Source organism: Ceratotherium simum, chromosome 4 (assembly GCF_057802395.1).
Source record: "Ceratotherium simum simum isolate JZ-2026a chromosome 4, ASM5780239v1, whole genome shotgun sequence".
NCBI lineage: Eukaryota > Metazoa > Chordata > Mammalia > Perissodactyla > Rhinocerotidae > Ceratotherium > Ceratotherium simum.
Genome location: NC_141903.1, coordinates 82,818,210 through 82,839,714, shown reverse-complemented (window position 1 = coordinate 82,839,714; position 21,505 = coordinate 82,818,210). Strand labels below are relative to the sequence as shown.

General features: G+C 35.6%; 1 protein-coding gene across 2 annotated transcripts in view; it reads right to left on the bottom strand.

Annotated features, from left to right (window-relative positions):
* The window catches only part of EDIL3 (EGF like and discoidin domains 3), a 374,627-nt gene that overhangs the window by 243,098 nt on the left and 110,024 nt on the right, over window positions 1-21,505 (bottom strand). For both annotated transcript variants that reach the window (XM_087430080.1, XM_004420388.3), the window contains exon 2: window positions 14,384-14,512. In XM_087430080.1, the coding sequence (XP_087286206.1) occupies window positions 14,384-14,512 (129 nt within the window). The remainder of the gene's footprint in view (window positions 1-14,383; window positions 14,513-21,505) is intronic.

Sequence of the window (21,505 nt, the reverse complement as noted above, 5' to 3'; positions counted from 1 at the left end):
GACCTTCTTTAAAAGAAAATAGTCAGTGTATCCACATTCAGGTGTTAATCAAATGACATTGACAATGTAATTTCCCTATCTGCAAAACTTGCCTCCCTGGGCTAAATTTTTCCTTAATTGGAATGTCTTTAAAGAACTCAACTGATAAAAAAATGGACAGGTCTAACTTTAAGGCGACGAAATTGAATAAAGGTGCAGGGCTATTCAGGGAGGCCCAAGCCTCCTTTTTCTTATCTTTGAGGTTATTTTCAAGTTGTGAATGCACACTGTTTAACTTCTACTCTTCCAAACCCTTAAGAAACAGTCTAGGAAACAGCCTGTTCAGACAACAGGATATAAGCAACTCTTGAAAATAAAAATTTAAATCCAAAACAAACTTAAAGGTCACTTAGTCCAAGTTGCCAATCAAAAATCTAAATAATGCTTCAAAATTTCTAGTGGGAGGGCACTCATAATCTCACAAAGGAACATGTCACATCTCTCTCCCAGAGCTAGCCTCTGGAAAACAATGGAATAATGGGGCTCTTTCTTCGACATACCAGCCATTCAACTATTTGAAGACAGCTATCATAGCCCCATAATTCTCTTCTTAACTGACATAAACATCTCTCCTTAATTTCATATATCATGCTATACACCTTGGTCATCATTTTTGCTAACCTCCTCTTTATAAATTCGAATTGGTCAAGGTCTTTTAAAATATAGCTAGATCTATAACCAGCACAGCACTTTGTGCTGGTTAGATCTCCAGATGAGATCTAACCAGCACAAAGTACATATTACCTGCCTTTTTTTAGGCTGCTGTATTACAACAATCCAACATTGTATTAGCAACTAAAAGAGTAAAGAATTAATTTTCTTTCCCTCCCTTCTCCAGTCCTACCCATGGACCAATTCCTAGAGCACTAGGGACTGTTTATTTTATCTCCTTTGGTCCAAGGGCAAGATTGGGCAGGAAAAAAAAGTGGGGGGAAACGTGACATGAGGAGGTCTTGCTTGGGGTAGGGGTCAAGGGAGAATATAACTGGCTTGTAAGCAATGTTAAAAGTAAAAATGGGAAAAATTGCAAAATTTTGAAACCAAGCAAAGGATTAAATATATTCTTCCAATCTTTCACCTTCTCCTAGTAAAGAATCTAATTTGCATGTATTTCATATATGGTTGATTAAAGTCCACAGACAAGAAAATCAAACATTTGTCTTCATTGAAATAGCTGCCTTACTGTCCAGGACTAGGCATCTATGCAGATGAATATAGATATTTTGTGGCTTCTCATGGAATATTCCACACATCAACTGACATTTCTAGTCATAGAAGGGTCTCCTGGAAACTGTCTTTCAACCTTTATAGCTGTTTTTTCTAGCAATTAATTTCTGATTAGAAATTCTAGGTTAGAAATTAGCACTAATTTCAGTCAACAAGCCACAGTTAGCCTTTTCCAAATCAACTACCTATTAGATAAAGTCTTATTGAAAACAATCTTGGAGGCAGAATAAAAATGTAATAGAAAAAAAATAATACAACGTAATCCTCAAAAGAAAAGCCTGAGGTAGTACTTAAAAATTCCCTCAAATATTCAGTTCAGTTAAGAGTTTGGTGTTTTGTTTTTATAATGTTTGTATGCCTCAATAATGTATCATCAAAAGAGGTTATAAAATCATGTTCCTGGGGTAATTTTGTTAATAACATTGAAAACGATATTACGGGAATAGTTCAAGGGGATGACTAGAGGCCCTATACAATATAGGTCCAAACCACCTTCTTGGCCTGGTTCCCAATCATCCTTAAAAACATCAAATAATCTAGGCAACCACTAATGTTAATTCTTTCAGAAGGTTCTCAAGTATCTCGTCTTTGTGCTTTTTATCATCTGGTATTTTGCTTAAAATGTTTCCATCCAATAACTTTACTGATGAGCTACACTTCCATCTCAGCCCATCTCAAAAGCCACCTCAGCCATCAGATCTCATCCCTAGGACTGGAAGTGGCTTTTCCTCCTCTTGATACCTATAGATAGCACTTTGTTCTTCTCTTATGATGTTGTTTCCTGTGTAATGACTATTGATGTGTGTGTCTTATAATCCTTTCCCAAATGTAACAATCTCAAGGGTAGGTCCTTTATCTTGGAGTCATAGACAAAGGGGAGAATAGCCTCTGGGGGTCAGGAATAGCTTTCCAGAGATGCTCCACAATATTCTTTAAACGGAAGACCCTAGTGTTCTTTTCTACTCTGTGATTCTATCTTTATGCAAAGCCACAGCAAGCTTATTGTTGATCTATCACATCTAAGAACCTAATATTAATATGTTGTCATAAATTCCAACTTGGTTATTTATTATGCCTTACAAGATTCCCATTTGGCAATCTTATAAAGAAAAATCAATTCATAAGTTATTTGCTGTAAGCATAAGAAAAGCTATATTCCAGAAAGGCCGATCCCTAACTATGCAAGCATTACTTACATAATTTTCAAATAATAAAACATAGGCTTCTTTTTTTCAATACCAAGTGAGGTGATTTTTCAAATTATACATTGGTGGAAAGAAATTTTTGAAAAATTAAAAACTGACAGATAAATTTGCATATTCAAGCACAAGCAGAAAAAATTCTGACATAAAAATAATAGGTCAGGATTTATTGGAATTTTCAATAATGTTATTAATGACTGAAATGATGGAAGAATATTCAAGGACTTAGAAGCTTGATTTCTGCATGTAGCTTTTTAATTGTCTATAAGGTTTAACAGTTTAGATTTACTTATTTTATAACTCCTATATAGCTCTTATTATAAGCCAGGCACTGTTCTAAGAGTCTTACATATATTAATTCACTTAATTTGAACAAAACCCCTTTGAAGTTGGCACTATTATTACCCTGATTTTACAGATGAGGAACTAAGGCATTGAGAAGTTAAGCAACTTGGCCAAAGTAACAGAAACAGTAAATAGAAGAGCCAGGATTTGAATTCAGGCTGGCTAAGTTCTTAAGCACAACATCATGATGCAATCCTTTAGAGAATGTGTTCCTACAGAATTCCAAAAGAGCATGCTCACCATGTGACAAGCACTGGAGTTAAAGATATTATTATTATTATGACATCTCCAGGTTCTCTCATTGTTTCAAAGTATCCATCCCCATAAGTCTAACAGGCACGGTTTAATTTGAACACAAACAGTGGACTGTGGAAAAAGCATGGGACAAAATTTCCGGTTCATCTGTTCTGCCATTGAACAGGAATCTATGACCTTGGTCAAGTCATTACATTTATCACAGAATCACTTTCCCATTTAATTTTGAGACTGGTATTAGCTCAACTGTTTGTTTCAAGGTTATTGCCAGAATAATATATATATTAGCATTTTAATGAACAGAGTACTCTAAAAATACCAGACACTATTAAAGAGAAAGGGGTGAGGAAAAAAAAATGTCCTTTGCATTATGGTGATTGGTAAGTTGCATAAAAAAACCATCTGCCCACTCCCTTCAATGTTCATTACATGATGGCCTGATAATGAACATGCCTGGTTGTAAGGTGGGCCTAACCACAGATATTTTGGGTAAGGAAATCATTGTGGAGAATAATATAGCTTGACCTCCATAGTTGAATAATTAATAAAAGCTGACCTTAGAGGCCAGAGGCTGTTCTGTGATGCACTCCGATTTATCCATTGCCTGAGGAGCCAAAGCCATTGATTGAAAGAGAGTAGAGCTGACACACATCTATCTTGTTGAAAATGTTCAGTAGTTACTATATAGATGAGTTCTGTGTCCAACTGCTCTCAGTGATTTAGATGACGCACTTGGGGTCTGATTTCTCAGTTAAAATCTTACCAGATAAAGACATTATGGGGATTTACCAACAAGCTATGCAAAGAAGGTACTAATTCTTATTTGAAATTGGCTATATTTTCTAAGGATTAGTACTTAAGAAAACATCCTTATCTTGGTTCTGTCTTTTGCTGAGGAATTGAAATTGTGTCCTTTCTATTTTATTTTCCAAGTTTTGATTAAAATAAAAGGAAGATAACAATAAATATTGATTGTTGTCCATTTTAAGTCATAGTTTGGTGAATTTTCTACTTTCAAAGGGAAAAATTAAATATATTCTGAAAAGAATTCTGCCCAAATGCTCTCTCCTTCTATGACTCACTTGAAAATTATGTTGCCACTGTACTTTAAGTACTATGGATTATAGAATTTTCCTTCACATAAATACTTTGATATATGTTGAACAATAAATTGTCCTCAAGCACAAAGTTACATTGAGGTGTCACCTAGTTTTCCTATGGCTTCAGGGACTGTGGCCAAATAAATCTTCACACACAATGACATCTACTTGAAACTCCTTGAGAAAAGAGTCATGCTTTCTACTGCATTTTAGTAACCCTTATGCTTCACTCTAATAATTTCTCATAGCAAACAGCATGATGCTAGCACATTGTAGGTGCCAATAATATTTGTTGATTAGTTTATCTAATTTACTAATATTAAATACTACGAGAGTTTCTAATAGTTCTAAGAAATAAATTTCAACCTATCAAAATACTTATTTTCAATGAATTCTTAATGCTTCATCTCTTTCTCTTCGTTCTATCTTCTGTATAACTAATGGTAAGAGGAAAGATGAGAGCAAATGCTCCATCATTCATCCAACGGCCTTGCACTTTCCATTAGAGTGATATTAATCATTTTCCTACTTCCTACCTTTATCTAACCTTCCTAGGTTTTCTTTATCCAGTTATTCTAGGTCAGCTTCACGCTCTAGATGTTCTAGAGCCATTATTTAAGATTTTTTTGATAAAATGCCTACTCCTTCTCTCATTGGTCTGAATTTTAGAGAACAGCCTTTTCCTCACAGTTTTTGTCAACCAAACTGGGCTTTATACATGCCTGTTTATAGTTGGGCCTTTTAAAATAGTTTATGTCCTTATATAATGATTAAGTGAAAATAAAAGAGGATGTAGTTTTCACATGTTATTTAAAAAATACATTTGATGGGATAACAATCTCTTCTTCTGTTCTCCAAGTATATTTTTCTCCTCCTATTATACAAATCAAATAACCCCAAATCTATATTACTGTGATTAAGTAGATCCAAGCCCACTAAGCTTTCTTTTCATTATAAATCTATCATGAAAAACTGTTTAGCCATTTCTATACAATCCTTCTGATATTAAAGGTTCTCAAATAACTCTTAACACAACCACTTACTTTTAAAAATTTAGTCTAAGGAGACAATGGTGAATGTACACAAAATTTAGTTACAAGAATGTGTATCAAAATGCTTATAATGAGGAAATTTGCATGCAACTTAAATATCCAAAAATAGAGACTGGTTGAATAAAATGGTAGTGAATGATGGAATGTTAGCCTGATATTTTAAATAATGTCAGGAAAGAATTTTTAATGAAATGGAAATATTAATTTTATATCCTAAGTGAAAAAAACAAAAGTGATATCAAAAAATATGAACTATGTACTGTAGAAATTTTATGGACACGTACGTATACACACCAACACACAGGTGCACAATTTTATATAAAGGTATCAACTTAAATTGCTATCACTCTTTATATGACTGTATATGGCTATGGATACATACATAGATCGATCTATAGGTATAGGTAAATGATAGAAAAAATAATGAAATTATATATAACCTAAGATTATGATAATTTTTATTTACTTTTTTTACTTTATATTTCCTAAATTTTCTTCTTTATTACTTTTGTAATGAAGAAAATCAATAAATTCTATGTAAAATTTAAATTCTTACATATAGCTGGCTATATCCAAGACAAAAGAAGTGTACACGCTGTTTACTTTTCTTCCTACTACGGCATTCAGCAACTCAACCTAAAGATAACTATTTTTTCATTTTCTTGTTTCTATTTTAATCACAGGAAAAACATTTTGCTCTTTCTCCAGCAACATATCAATTTCCCTAAAATGATAAAATTTTAATACTTTGTCACAATTGCTTAAAAATAATGTTATTTTTTAATGAATTGCTCTGTTTGGGATATAAGGATTGATGTGTAATTAATTCAATTAAAAGGAAACAAACAATAGGTATAATTGTTAGAATCAAGAAATAGATTCACGTGGAAAATCAATGAAGAAGATAAAACCAAGTAACAGTGTGGAAGGTTTCAAAAACTGTTGGACATGTTTTAACTATTTTGTAAGTCATTTGTGAGTCTCTTGTAGATCTCTTTTCCACGTAAGTGCTCAACTTGCAAGAGAAAATTTTTCCAGAGATTGACGCTAAATTTGCCCCTTAGCCTATCACTTTAAAATAGCAATTTTCAATTTCATAAATGTGTAGAATTCTACATTTTAGCAATGCCACAACTGACCTCATGCCACTCCAATTGGAATCTGAGTAAAAGGACAATTCAATGTCATTTTCCATTTTTACTTTTCGAATTTTGCAATATATTTTCCTAAAATGAGCAGAAAATAATTGTTTTTCCTTTTCTAAGACAATTTTCACTTTTTCCCTCCTTTATAAAAAATAAATTTGATAAAAATCAATGTTTATAGAATTTTTGTATTCATAGCTAGTAACATAAAAATAAATATCTACAAATATAACTACACGTTTATCAACTTTTTGCGTTGCCAACAAAAACTCTTCAAAAAAATCAAATGAAAAAGAGAAACAACCAACTAACATCTCATGGTAGACTGTAAAACTAGCCACCAATTCTTTTCCTTCTTGCATCCTCACCTTTGCAATATGTAGTGGCAGATCCTCCCATCAAAAGTGGTGTTAGCTAATGTGACACAGCTGAGATTAGAAAAGTGCTTGTAACTGGGGCTTGATCTTTCTTACTGCCCTTGGGACCTTTCCACCACCACTATGTAAGGAAACCTGATACAGCAGAGACAAGCCATCTCAACTAAGCCATCTTCCACTATCCAGTACCGGTCAACCAGAACATCTACTTAACTCGCTCACAGAATTGTGAGATAAATTATTGCTGTTTAAATTCACTAAATCTGTGATGATTTCTTAAGCAGAAAAAGCTTAATGATACACATCCACTACCACTTCATTCACAAAAGTATTTATCCCCAATCACTGGGAGGTGTATACTCTTAGGAAAAAAGACAATGGTTAAAATGGTATACATAGATTATTTTTTAAAATGTGTTACATTGTCTTTTCTTACAAATAAAAGCATTACCACAACTTGTCTCCTATTTTTCATCTGGGCAAGAAAGAATTTCTGTACTCAATATTTTCTAAGGTTCTTTGATAATCTATATTCTTTTCTGAAGTTAATATGTAATTGTTAGGGCTTGGAATTGCAAGCTAACAAATTCTAATTATTGCAATTAACAATAAAGTAGAAACATTTTTAAATTAATAAGCTAATAGTTTATAAACTATGTTATAGAAGTATTTACATATATAAAACAAAATTACTTTTCTGTGATACGTACAAAATAAATGGCAAAAATTTTCCCTTAAATTATTAATTTTGTCATCTTAACTGTACAATTCTATTGTTTGTATGAATACATAATGATCTTTCTTATCATCAGAAAAGTAAGTAAACATAATTCTGAAAATAAATCACTTTGACTCTAGTTGACTGGGAAATTTCTTAGCAATCATCCACGGCTAGCAGCTTTTGAGAAACTATTTTAGTCCATGCAGAATAGCTCTCATTATGATAATTTCCAGAAATATGGATTCAATCATGAGCTATCCTTCCTCAGACCAAGAAGATATCTCAAGGAGGGAAAAAACAACCTGACAACAACTCACAATTTCATCTACTATATGAATAATTTAACTGAAATTTACCAAAGCTCTCATTTGGTAACCAAAGTTCAGAAATCTAAAAAGAGCCTCACTCTACCCAACAGATCTACTTAAAGTTGTTAATGTTCTGATATTTCATGACCACTCACAACAAGTCTATTAGATAGAGTCAGTCTCTGTTACACTACTTGATATTTTGACACTGAATTCTCACCTTCTAAAAGATAAACATGAATATGGCTATTCACAAGGTGAGATGTACAGAGAAATTTTTCTTTTTAATTTGTACAAAAGTCTTTATGTTTCTGAGGTAAATGTAACCAATTTCTCATAATGAAATGGAAGCAGGATGAGATTTGAGGGCCACAAATTTAAAAGAATTCAAATTCATGTTAGAAAAGGGATACCAATTACCAAAAAGAAATAGGTTTGGATGGAATACAATGAAGAGGATAGGAAAAGATAAAAGGTAAATATTTATTACTTTTTTCTAAATGAGAAAACCTGGTCAGAAGCCAATGCAACTACAGAGAGGACAAGGAGGAAGAATTGTAAATGAAATGATATACTGACTTTGTTATCCTGTGCTGAGCCACTCTCAATAATACAGGCAATTAGAATTTTTTAATAAAAGTGATGATGGATTTTATATTATTACCAAATTCCAAAGTTTATGTCCTGTGTTTTCAGACTGATAGTTTTAATAGATTAAATGTATGCTAAGTATTATTGAAATTTCTCTGAGTCATCTAACATAGTTTAATCTTAGTAAAACACAAGCTTAGATTTTACGTCATATTTCTGAATCATAATAACGTTACAATTCCATCTTAAAAACCTCTCTTAGCCTGAATTCCCCTTTCAGTTACTCTCTTCTCTCCCTATCCGTATACAATGAAGTTATTTCAGTTCTACTCTCTGTTCAAACACCAACTTCTCAGTCTTTCCTAACAGTCTTATCCAAAAATATACCTCCTCTATTCTACCTCACACTGAACTTTAGTCTTCTTTATAGAACTTATCATGATAAGCATGATGGTTTATTGCCTAATTCCCCATTTAACCAGATGATCCATGAAGGCAAAGCCTGTTCTTTTAATGGTTATATCCTCAGTGCCAGGAAGCGCCTGGCGAATAGTATATACTCAATAAATATTTGATGAGTGGATGAGTAAATAAATAAATGAATAAATTGATGAATGTTTGTTATAGCCATTTTTTAAAGATTTTTTTTTGTGTGTGTGAGGAAGATTTGCCCTGAGCTAACATCTGTTGCCAATCTTTCTCTTCTTTTGCTTGAGGAAGATTAACCCTGAGCTAACATCTGCTGCCAATCTTCCTCTACTTTGTTTGTGGGTCACTGCCTCAGCATGGCTGACGAGTGCTATAGGTCCATGCCAGAGATCTGAACCCACAAATCTGGGCTGCCAAAGTGGAGTGTGGTGAACTTAACCGTTACACCACAGGGCCAGCCCCTAAAGACTTTAGTTTTTTTTTTTAGAGCAATTTTAGGTTCACAGAAAAATAGAAAAAGGTATAGATATTTCCCACATAGTCCTGACCCCACACATGCATAGCCTCCCCCATTATCAACCTCCCCCACCAAAGTGGTACACTTGTTACAATTGATGAGCCTACACTGGCACATCATAATCATCTCAAGTCTATAGTTTGCATTATGGTTCATTCTTGGTGTACATTTTATCAGTTTAGACAAATGTATAATGGCATGTATCCATCATTATAATATCGTACAGAGTATTTTCAGTGCCCTAAAATACAGTGTCCTCTGTGCTCTGTCAATTATGTTTTTAATTTCAAATTTCACTTGTTCATTACTGGTATATAGGAAAACGATTGACTTTTGTATGTTAACCTTGCATTCTACAACTCCGCTGTAATGTCATCTGTGAAAAGAGAGCTATACTTCTTCCTTCACAATCTATAAACCTTTTATTTCCTTTTCTTGTCTTATTGCATTAGCTAGTACTTCCAGTACAATCTTGAAAAGGAGTAGTGAGAGGGAACACTCTTGTCTTATTTCTGATCTAAGTGGGAGCTTCAAGTTTCTCACCATTAAATATGATTTTAGCTGTAAGTTTTTTTGTAGATATTCTTTATCTACAAAAAGGAAGTTCCCTGGTATTCCTAGCCACTTTTTAAAATCTTACTCTAATTGTTCCATGTCCCACAACCTCTTTCTCCACAACTCCAGCAAAACTGATCCTGGCAAGATCATCTTCTTCTCCTTTATTCCTCCCTTTCTCCAAGCCCCTTTTACTCCATAACCCCATAAGTCACCAATAATTATCTATCATATCCTTTAAATACTTACTGACTCTGTCCTCTCCATTCCCGTTGTTACTACATGGACCCAGGCCAGGATCACCATGTCTCACCTGGTCTTCTGCAGTAATGTTCAAATTGTCCCCCTGCCTTACTCTGTTCTAATTTTTTTTCCATATTGCAATGACAATGATCTTTACAAAGTACAAATCCTCTCCATTGCTCTTAGTATAAAGTCTGAATTCCTTAAAACATCAGAGAAGACTGCAGAATCAGCCACCATCACATCTTCGGACTCACTGCTGGCCACCATGTCTTTCCCTTGTAAGTTCTGGTCACAATGAGTTTCTTTCAGCTCATGGAATAATGACTTTTCTTATCTCCTGGCTTTTTAAAAAGTTACTTCTTCTGTCTGGAATACTTTTAGCTTTCTGCCTGCTAGATTGAAATTATATTTTAGAATTATGCCAAGATGTTATTTTTTCAGGTAAGCATGCGTTCCCTGATTCCTAGTTTAAGATAGGACACCTGCTTTATATTCTTATGACTCCATATACGTCTCCTATCATGACACTCATCATAGTTATCTATTTATTTATTTATCTGCTTTCCTTACTTAGTAAATACTCAATAAATATTTGTTTAGAAATAAATGAAAGTTAAGATTTTTTTTAAAAGTCAATCATTTATTTTGTTCTCTTTAAGTTGTAAAAGTTTATATTTGTCATTACTTTACTGAATTACTCTAATAGCACACAGAGGAGAATTATGCCATGAAACTTGAACAATTTACTAATTCCCCAAATTTCTCTATATGAACTCTATAATATTCGTTGGCAATAGAAATTTCTACATGAAATAAATGTGTCAACATTGGGATCCAAATTATACAGTGCCATCCAGGAATGTGAGCAGGTAATGAGGAAGTAATTTGAGGCTTAAGTACACGGTCGTGTGTCTATAAACCCCCTGGAGAGAGAGGCAGCATCTAGTGCACATTTGCGCAAACACCAGTTAATCTGGCTGATGTCCTCAAGTCTGAGGATGTGAAGTAGGTTTTTTGTTTCTTTCCCTTGCTCAGAGAGAATTTTTCCTGTTGCCTTTTGTGGATATCAGAAGTGAGTCTTAATAACTCTAAGAGGCTGAGAACATTGAGGTGTGTAGGTATGTCTGCATAAGGGGAATGTGTGTGGGAGAGTGAGACAGAGAGACAGAGAGAGGTAAAAGATGGATACTGGGGTACACGGACAGATAAAAAATTAAGTACAAAGAAAAGCAATGTTGTCTAGTGAATGAAGTTCACAAATCTGAGCAAGTCAATTTCTCCAAGCTTCCACACACAATATAGGCATGTAAGTGATACAGGGATTGATTGCAAATGTGACAAAGTGTTTGGTCCTTATCTGAAACTAAATGCTTTGGAAGGGAAGGATAAAAGTATAAAATGGGATGAGGATCTCCTGAAATAGGTAGCATCAAGAACTTGAAACAAGGCTACTACAAAGTAATGAGGTTTGAGGTAAAATCATTGAGCAATGTTTACCTCTAGGAATATCATGTATCTGAAATTCTCCTTTCTAGATGTACTACAATGAAGAGAGTATATGTTTGATTGTAGATTGAACAGAATAAAAATAATTTTAAAAATTGAGATCAAAACACAACTTCTTCTAAGCAAATATAGACAAGATTATTTTCTTTCCTTTGGAAATTAAAAATAAGGAGATTTAGAACTTCCACATAATCACACAATCTATCCGGTTTGAAAGGTTAGAGGATATCTTAGACACATCTCCATCTCTGGGAGGATTAATGTGTAAGCAAAAATACTGCAGTGATGACAGCTCAAATATTTTGTCTTTTAAGATATTATATTAAAATACCTAGAGTTTTTTGATGTTTTCTTTTTGTGTGTATGTGAGTATATAAAATTCTAGTACATTCTGTATGCACTGGTGCTACCTAACAGCAGGGAAACAACAACAAAATGTCCCAGCAAAACCAACAAGGCAGGATGGTCTTTGATGACCTAATGTTTCACATATTTTGTCCCAATAATTAGTTTTAAAAATATGAAAAAACCTAGGGTAGGCTAGATCTTAAAGGCATTGCTACTAAGCGTTCAATAAATATTCAGTATTCCCTTACATGCAAGAAAACATGGAGTTTAGAAAGAGGTAGGAGAAAGGCAAGTATGGTCACGTGTCTGTCCTAAAGAAGTATCTAATCTGAAAATTATATTTGATTTCCCCTTATTTTCTCACCTTTTAAAAAAATTATTTCACAATATAGCAAAGATGTATTTAAGAAACTGTAGACATTTTAAACTTTTAGGGAACTTGTTTCCTATTATTTTAAGGTTATAAAATCAATACATTAAATTAGAATTAGTATAATTCATATTCAATGCTAAATGATAAAGCCAATATAAACTGAACATATTTCTTCCAAGAACTCCTAAATATGCCTTATAGAAGAACAAGGTTGCTTGAAACATATAAAAACATAGAGCTTAAGGTAATATAGTATAACTATCCCATTTCTGAATATCAGAGGTGTTTCAATAATATTTAATAATGAATCTGAATAAAACTTAATCCTATAAGCACTTGATTCCCCAGTCTCCTTGAACTTCGTGGAATATGGCAGGGTGTCTAGCTTTTAAAGTGTTGCTGCCCATAATATCACTCTTCTGATAAAATGATGAATGTTGAATTAATGTTTAAAAATATGGCCCAAAGTATTGAAGTATTTACTTAAAAATTCTATGAAGATACTGGTTTCTTCATTATTTAAATATATTTGCCTCTTTGATTCCAGATTGGGCTCTTACAAAGCAGTAACAAAAACATTACATACTACAAATCTAAGGCACTGCCAATTTGGGGTTAGTGGGCTTTAAATATAACACTAAATTTTTATTCTATTCATACATTCCTGTTAGGAGTATTTATGACTATAATTTTCTTCAGATAGATAGACTTTCCTGAGGATATGATTCTCATATTAAACTCTGAAACTCATTGTACAGATTTGGAGCCCGGGTCAAAATGGTTACAACAGTTTTATTTCTGTGGCACCACATCAAACCCCCTGAAATAGCAGTGAGTTAATAAAAGCCTTAAAGGAAAATTATCTTTGAAATGAATTAAATGAACAAAGTACCTTTCAGCAATAATATAACTTTTTCAGATATAATACATTTATACTAATGGAATATATAAAATACAAGAAAAACACATTTAAAAAATCAAGCATACTAAAATCCAATAACTAGTGGTCAAAAATAGCATTAGTTTTATTTAAATTTGATTTTATTTAATTATTCTTTCATTCGTTCAACAGTTATTGGGCTCCTGCTCTGCATAAGGTACCAGGTTAGGTGCACTGGATACAATGATGAGTAACTCAAACTGATTCCCTACTATAGATGCTATTACTTTCTTCTTCAAAACTATTTTCAAAAGCCAGAGAAATCTCCAAGTTTTCCAAGGTTTATGCTGGTTGACAGAACTTTAATCCAAAACGTTTTGTAGATGCGGTGCACTTTATACTCTTCTTGGTACTGATATAAAAAATATGGATTTTTTAAAAACTTAATCAGTGTATCATTTTTAATTAAAAAGAAAATCTCTATATAAGCTTACACAGTGCTCAATTATTTAAAGGACAGCTATTTCTTCAATGAGGACCTATTTGGAGATTATGGAAGTTACTCTGAATCCATAACAGTATATGTCAATGAAGTATTTCACAGGTGAAAAAACATTTTGAAATGTGATCACTGACTAATCAAAATTTGCAAAGCAAAGTTTTTGTAAAGACTTTGAAGAACAATGCAGCTGAAATAGTGTCTTCTTTCATATACTTATATTCTTAGAAAAGTAACAGAATAGCTACAAAATACTGATGGATATTATCAGTGGCTAAAATAAATTCTATTTTATTTAGAGTGACTATTTAATTTGAATAAATTAACTTGGAAATTATTTTCCAGTGGGAATAAAATTTTAAATGTATACTAACTTTAGAGAGATAAGAAATTTATTATATTCAAGTAGTATTTGTAGTGCCTTTAAAGTATGGTGTTAATCACCAAAACATATTTTTAAATTATTTATTTGAGAACACCACTGATAAAAATATAACTTAATTATAAACTAGAAATGATAAGATTGAGATTCCTACAGAGGAATAAATGAATTAGCAACATACAGCAATCTTATACAGAATACCTATAATGTATTCTTTATACACACACCAAATTTGTCAGTCACTCATGCAGAGAGAAGTACTGAAAGGCTTAAATCTTGCACTTACCAACCTCCACAACACTAGAGCAGTTGGGACCTGTGAAGCCATCTGGGCACTCACAGGAAAAGGAATCTTCAGCCAAACCAGACAAACAGATACCTCCGTTTTCACATGGATTAGGATCACAAATATCACCTGAGGAATAAAGAAACAGATATTGACATTTTTTTTATTTTGGTCTCAGGCATGGATATGTACTCTTTCACATACCCCGCTGATCTTCCTTTGGCAAAGTCACGATGCTATTTCTATTTCTAGATAAGGTGCACAAGATCCATTTGAAACCGTGTGCTTTTAAAAGAGATGCTATGGGGCCGGCCTGGTGGCATAGTGGTTAAGTGAGCGCGATCCTCTTCAGCGGCCCCAGGTTTGCAGGTCTGGATCCCGGGCTAGACCTATACATGGCTCATCAAGCCATGCTGTGGCAGTGTCCCACATACAAAAAAAATAGAGGAAGATTGGCACAGATGTTAGCTCAGGGACAATATTCCTCACAAAAAAAAAGAGCGAGAGAGAGAGATGGTATGTAACATGGTAAAATTAAACTTTATAATTCAAACATTGCATACTGAATTGCATATTGAAAGCTATTAACTCAGTTTGGGGTTCCTTCATTACATGTAAATGAAATATTGTTTAATTTGTTAAAGAAGATTAGCCTAAATATCTGTGGTAAATGGTTTATTAATTATTCCAATAAATAACCCTCTATATCCACATACTTTGCTCTGTAACTTTGCAATTCCTCTCACTAAAGAAATGGGGTTTATTTCTGGGCCCCTGGAGTCTGTGCTCATGTATGTGACTTGCTTTGACCAATAGGATGTTAGCAGACTTGAAGCCAGCAGAGGTTTGAAAAAGAGCCTGAATATTTCTACTTCCTCTTTTGGAAGCCTGCCACGGCCATGAGAAAAAATTCAGGCTAGCTTGTTTGAGAGAGGTGAGAGAAAAATGGAAGGATAAGAGAGAAACTGCTACAGAGAAATAAGTTGTGCCATGACAAAGACCTAAAATCTGTGGCCTTGGTTTTGGTACTGAGTGGCAGATGGAATCTGGAAAGACGACTACCATGTTATGTAGAGAGAAGCAATTGGTAAAGCTGGCTGTCACCGGAGGTAACTTGGGTGATAGGAAATGTACCTAGCGAACTTTCGTGAATGAGTAATGAGATTTCCAGGCAGAGTGTTAGTGTCAGTTGGCTGTTAATAGCTGCATTTGATAAGGTACTATAAGAAAGAGATGTGCTAAATAAAGAGCCAATCAGTTTGAAAGTAAAGAAAAAGAACGTAGAGGGATCAGCACTGTTTCTCAACTCCAGCCTCTCAAGCCAGTGAAAGATCAAATACAGAGCTTTGTCAGAAAGACATGGCCTCAACATGAATATCAAATCAAGGATGTGGCTATAAGACCCTTTGTGAAAACATCTCAAATAATTCAGGTGCAGCCTGACTCTCAGCTAAATAAAGGGGTTCTAGAAATCTTCAGGGTATTATTCATGAGCAGCCTGACATACCCAAAGTAGCACTGATTAAGTCTGGAGTGAAAACAGGCTTCAGACAGTATCTCAGGTGTGGCTTTATTGCAGAGAGGATGTGAATCAGATTCATAAAGCCCATGCAGGTTTTAAGGGAGCTTTACAGGTGATAGCGCCACCTCCTGGATTAAAAGAGAACGAGGTTTTCAAAATTGAAAACAGCATTTGGGCCCCAACTTCCTACTACGTTGCATTTCTTAGGATCTTTATTTCTTTATAGGAATAATATTATATAGAAATAATCATTATTATATAGGAATTATTTCATCTATTTTCTAGATTAACCACTTTAAAATTTTAGAAAAGTAAAATAAAAATGGAGGTTAAGATTTTTGTCAAATTTATAAAGCAAATCATTAGATACACTAGGATGATAAGTAAAAGTACTACATTAGCACTGGAGCAGACATTAGAAGAGAGAGTCATGAAATAGTGAATAAATGAATGAATGAATATGTTTTGGGAATACCATAAAATTTAGTATGGCTGGACAGTGGAGTATTTGGTTGGGAATGGCTGAGAAAGTGTAGATATATCAGATCAGGGAAGATTAAAAACTTACGTTGTAATTTATGAGACAAGGAGCCAATGAATGTTTTTAAGATGTATTTTTTTTGAGTGTGTGAGGAAGACCAGCCCTGAGCTAACATCCATGCCAATCCCCTTCATTTTGCTGAGGAAGACTGGCCCTGAGCTAACATCTATTGCCAACCCTCCTCCTTTTTTTATTTTCTCCCCAAAGCCCAGTAGATAGTTGTATGTCATAGTTGCACATCCTTCTAGCCGCTGTATGTGGGGCGCTGCCACAGCATGGCCAGACAAACAGTGCGTCAGTGCGCACCAGGGACCTGAACCCGGGCCGCCAGCAGTGGAGTGTGCACACTCAACTGCTAAGCCGCAGGGCCGGCCCCTCAAGATGTATTTTAAAGTTTTGACGTGGTCACACATATATTTTAAGGAGACTATCCTGGCAGCATTCTATAAGGTGCATTTGAATGGGGAGGTTGAATGAGGATGGCTGGTAGAGATATTTCAATAGACTTTCTGTCTATCCCTTTATATATCTAGCTAGCTAGCCACTCAGCCATCTCTCCATTTGCCCATCCATTTAGCCATCCATTCTTCTATTCCTTGAGTATCTATTTTATAGGAGACACTGAGGTAAGTGCTGGATATACAGAACCAAAGACAGTCTTTACCATCAAGAAGTACAGAACCCCACTACGGGAGATAAAAAGGCAGGAACAATTACACCACATGGTAATAAGAGCTCTGATTAGTATACATGATCCAAATTGCAGGATCAACAGCGACTTCTAAAAGGATTCAGTGCTGTCAGGTGATGCAGAAGAGGAGGGGTACATGCTCAACATTCCAGGCAAAGGGAATAACATATACAAAGGAAAATGATCATGGCTCATTCCTGGAACTTCAAGTAGGCCACTATAATTAGAGCATAGATGTGTATGAAGAATAGAGGGAAATGAGTTCAGAAAGGTAGCATGGTCATATAAATAAAGGCCTTGTATGCTGGGCCAAACATTTTGAAGTTTATCTTTAAGCACTGGAAAATCATAAAAGGACTTTACACAAGGGAAAGTATATGACCATATTTGTGTTTAGGAATGATGACTTAGGCAGCGTTGTGTTGCAGCAAATGGGGGAGTCAAGGCTGAGGGCAAAAGGACTAAGCATTAATCTTTTGAAGTAGTCTCAGCAAAAAATGATGAGGATTTTCTTAACCCTCCTTAGAGGTAGCTATGGACAGGGAAAGCAACGGAGGCACCATTTCACCCCACTTAACAAATACTAGATAATGAAACAGGAAATGAAAATCCCCCCAAATCACTGCCACTCCTCCCCCTGATTCTTAATCTAGAAGCAAAGGCATTATTGTTGAGAATTTCTAGAAAGAGTCAATCACCAGTTTAAAAGTGTGATCATGCCTCTCTGCCTTTGGCGTGAGCAAAGCAGCACAGGTGTGCACTGTCAGACTAACAACGTTGTTATCTCCTAACTCCGTACGTTGCATGAAGATGAGTATTAACACCCAAACATTTTTTTTGATGAGATGCCAGTCATAATTCTGTGTATTGTCAAATTCTACAAAAAGAGGAGGTCTACATTCCCCAGACCAGGATCTGTTTTGGAGCAATGTCAACAGAACAAGGCACGTCGTAGATGCTTACATTGACGTATTTGCACTGAGAGAAGCAATGTCTACAGGAGAAAGGCAAGGCACGAGCAGTATCCTAGAGGTTCTCAAGCATGCAGACTATATTTATATATTTATCCAAAGTCAAGAACCTCTCATTCTGATCCCTCTCACTCCTACAGCCAAGTTGCTGTGTAGTTTATTAAGTGATGGGAGCTTACAGTCCTGACATACCCAGGGCCACATGAGGCTCGAATGTCTGGTCCCTTTGATTATCCCATCATTACGGGGAGTTTTTGGTGTCCTAAGAAATCATCTGTCTTGGTACTTGTGCTGCCCTTTCTAGGTGATAATACTTAACCCAATCGGTTTTCTACCAGGTCATGTGATGCTTCTGTGGTCCAAATGAGACAGGACGATCCGTTCACCTCTCATTATGTCTTGTAGGTGCCAGCTGCTGTTTAGCTGACCTGTTTTTTCTCTCCTGTCCTTGTACTTTTTGTTCTTCTTTTTTGTTTATGTCTACTTATTTCTAATACATTATATACTTGTGAAAATTCATCTTTTATTTTATCCCCATTATTGATATTTACTCAGTATCTTTCTGAAAGGTAGAAAAGAAGTAAGAGATTTGACCAAAATGTACAAGGTAGAATCAAGAAGGCATTGTGACCAAACTGATGTAGAGGTCGAGGGAGAGCAAGAAATCTGGGTTGATTTCTAGAGCTCCTGCCTGTATGTTGAACGGCCATCTTTCATAAGGAATATAATGATTTAGTTTTAAAGGAATTATGTGTTTGAAAAGTCTGTGGGACATCCAAAATGACAACAACTCATAACACTGTTGAATCAGCAGCTATGGAATTGGAGAGGCTTTGCTACAACATACGTTGTTAAGCGTGAATGAGAAACTATATTCCAGTGAGAGTCTTTAAAGAGAGGGCAGAGGAGAGTAGCTGAGGGGAGGGAAGCAGATAGGAGATAAGGGGAGAGGAGAGGTTCTTGGACATACCAACAAACAAGTAGAGAAAAAGAAAGAAGATTCTTCAAAAGAGAAAAAGAAGGAAATTAGTGCTAGGCCCTTTCCACTCCAGTATAAACATTCAGTTTATTCAATTAGAGGCTAATATGTCGAGGTCTGCCAGAGATTAACAAAGGTTCCAACACATACCTGTGTTAGATGGACAACGTCAGCAGAAAACAGTTTCAGCCTTGGATAAAGTAGACGGGACAACAGAAGCCCATCAAACATAATTAGGGTTATTATAGGCTGTGCTTTAAATCTGCTTCCCCACATCTAATTATTAATGGCATCCCTGTGTCTGATGGGCTTTCCATGAAGTAGATGCCACGACAAAGTTAAGAGCGCAATACATTTATTGTGAAGTAATGCCCGTGAAAGATAAAGTGAGGAGGAAGCAGAAATGGGCAGGAAAAGCCTTCATCTTGTGATGCAGATCTGACACCGGTGAAAAGAAATCCGTGAGTAGGCGGGTGGAGGGGTGGGGAGAAGCAGGATTGAGTAGGAGAGTCTACAATGCAGACTTGACAAAGGGTTAGCCAATCCACCGGAGAGCTACAAAGTGAAGATTACTCTTTAGAGGAATTCCCCCAAGGGCAGAAATGACCAGACATTGGTGCCCTTACGGTGTTCAATCATTGGCTGCAGGTGGCCCAGGCAGAGTGAGGCTCTAAAGCTTAAGGGGGATATTAATGTGCTGTAGCTGCAGAAGGACACTGGAAGCTCACTGCCTTCCTTGCAGCTGGACAGCTTGTTCTTTCTTGAAGGGAGATTGGGTCCGTGCACCTCCATGGGTGCCTCAATCCCCTTTCACACTCTCAAAACTGTCCTGATTTAGATAAATTATGTAGTTACCTTGGCCAAAACCATCATATGTCAGCCTGCTATTTTCTCTACACATCCACTATCTCAGTGGGTGGTACAGATGTGGGCTGACTCCTCAAGTAGGAACAAACTTTCTCTGGTGGAACTTCAAGTCCAATTAAAATGCACTGTAGGGACTTCTGATTCCCTGTCATTTCAATTAATCTGAGAAAGCATCAACTCAGGTAAGAATCCTGATTAAAATGCAATAGACTCCTCGACTTCAAGTCATTATTTTTTGTCTGTTTATTTGGTTCCCAGTGGATGTGTTGGTAGATGGCAACCAGTACAAGAAGGCAGCCTCAAGAAAGGAAAATAGGACAATACACGATTTCATGGTTCTTTATTCCACTGTCAGCAGGCTCCCAAAATATACCTCTGCATATAGTATTCTGTGTGCAGCGTTATACCTTGATGCTTCTTGCTGGCTGGCCTCACCTGCTTTAGATTAGGACAGATGTGTTTAATTTGAATCTAACTATGTTTTACGATTCCATCTGCAGTTTACGGCAGACTCAGGCAAATTAAGCTGATGCCGATTTGCCTTTTGGCAATAGAGCGAAGCAATTATTTTTCCCAGGGGCAAGAAATCATTACAGGCTAAATCTAACTTCCTGTTTGTCTGCTCTTTCCTCACACTCTCCAGGGTTCTGCTTGGACTGGGACCATCCTGTGTTCATTGTCTTCATTCTTCTCACCCACCCACCACCTGTTGCCGGTCACCTGCTGTTCAAGGTGATTCAGGGACTGTCTTATTTCACTCCATTATCAATTTGCAAACCGTGATTTTTTAACCTAGATAGCAGAGTGTGTAGTTATCTATAAAATATCACATAGCACTGCAGAAGATAAGGCAAAAAAAAATCCAAAATCTAAAATCTGTACTTTTATGATTGTGGTGGTGTTTTCTCTATGAACTCAGTATATAACTATGCAACTTCTAATGCCAGGTAAAGGAGAAAATTCTATGTTGGCACTAATCTGGGAATCAGGTGGACAGAACAGCTAATTTCTCTCAACAATATTTAAACTGTTGGATGGTTTATTTGTTCAGTTCTCTTTATACGTTAGTGCCTATCTGCAGTTCACAGATCAGAGAATCACTGATCCATTCTTCATGTATTGATAGTCCAGGAACCATATGAGACACTGGGAATACAGCCTAGACGAAGGCACATAAGGTTCTCACACTCTTAGAGTTCACATTATAGTGGAGGGGATGCATAGTGAAAACTTACAAATATATAAGCAAGGTATTGCCCACTGTAATCAAAGCCATGGAGGTGGGGAGAGAAAAGGAAAACAGGCTGATGAGAAAGGCAGTAAATAGAACTGGTTACTTAAGACAGTCAAGAAAGGCTTCTCTGAGGAGGTGCCACTTGAGCTGAAACCTGAAGGATAAACGTGAGCCAGTCACGTTAAAACCTAAGGAAGAGCATTCTAGGCAGAGGAACAGCAAGTGTGTGGCCCTAGTGACAGGCAAGAGAGTGATGAAGTCAAGGAACGGAAAGGAGGCCAGTGTATCTGGTACATAGTTACAAAACATCACTAAAT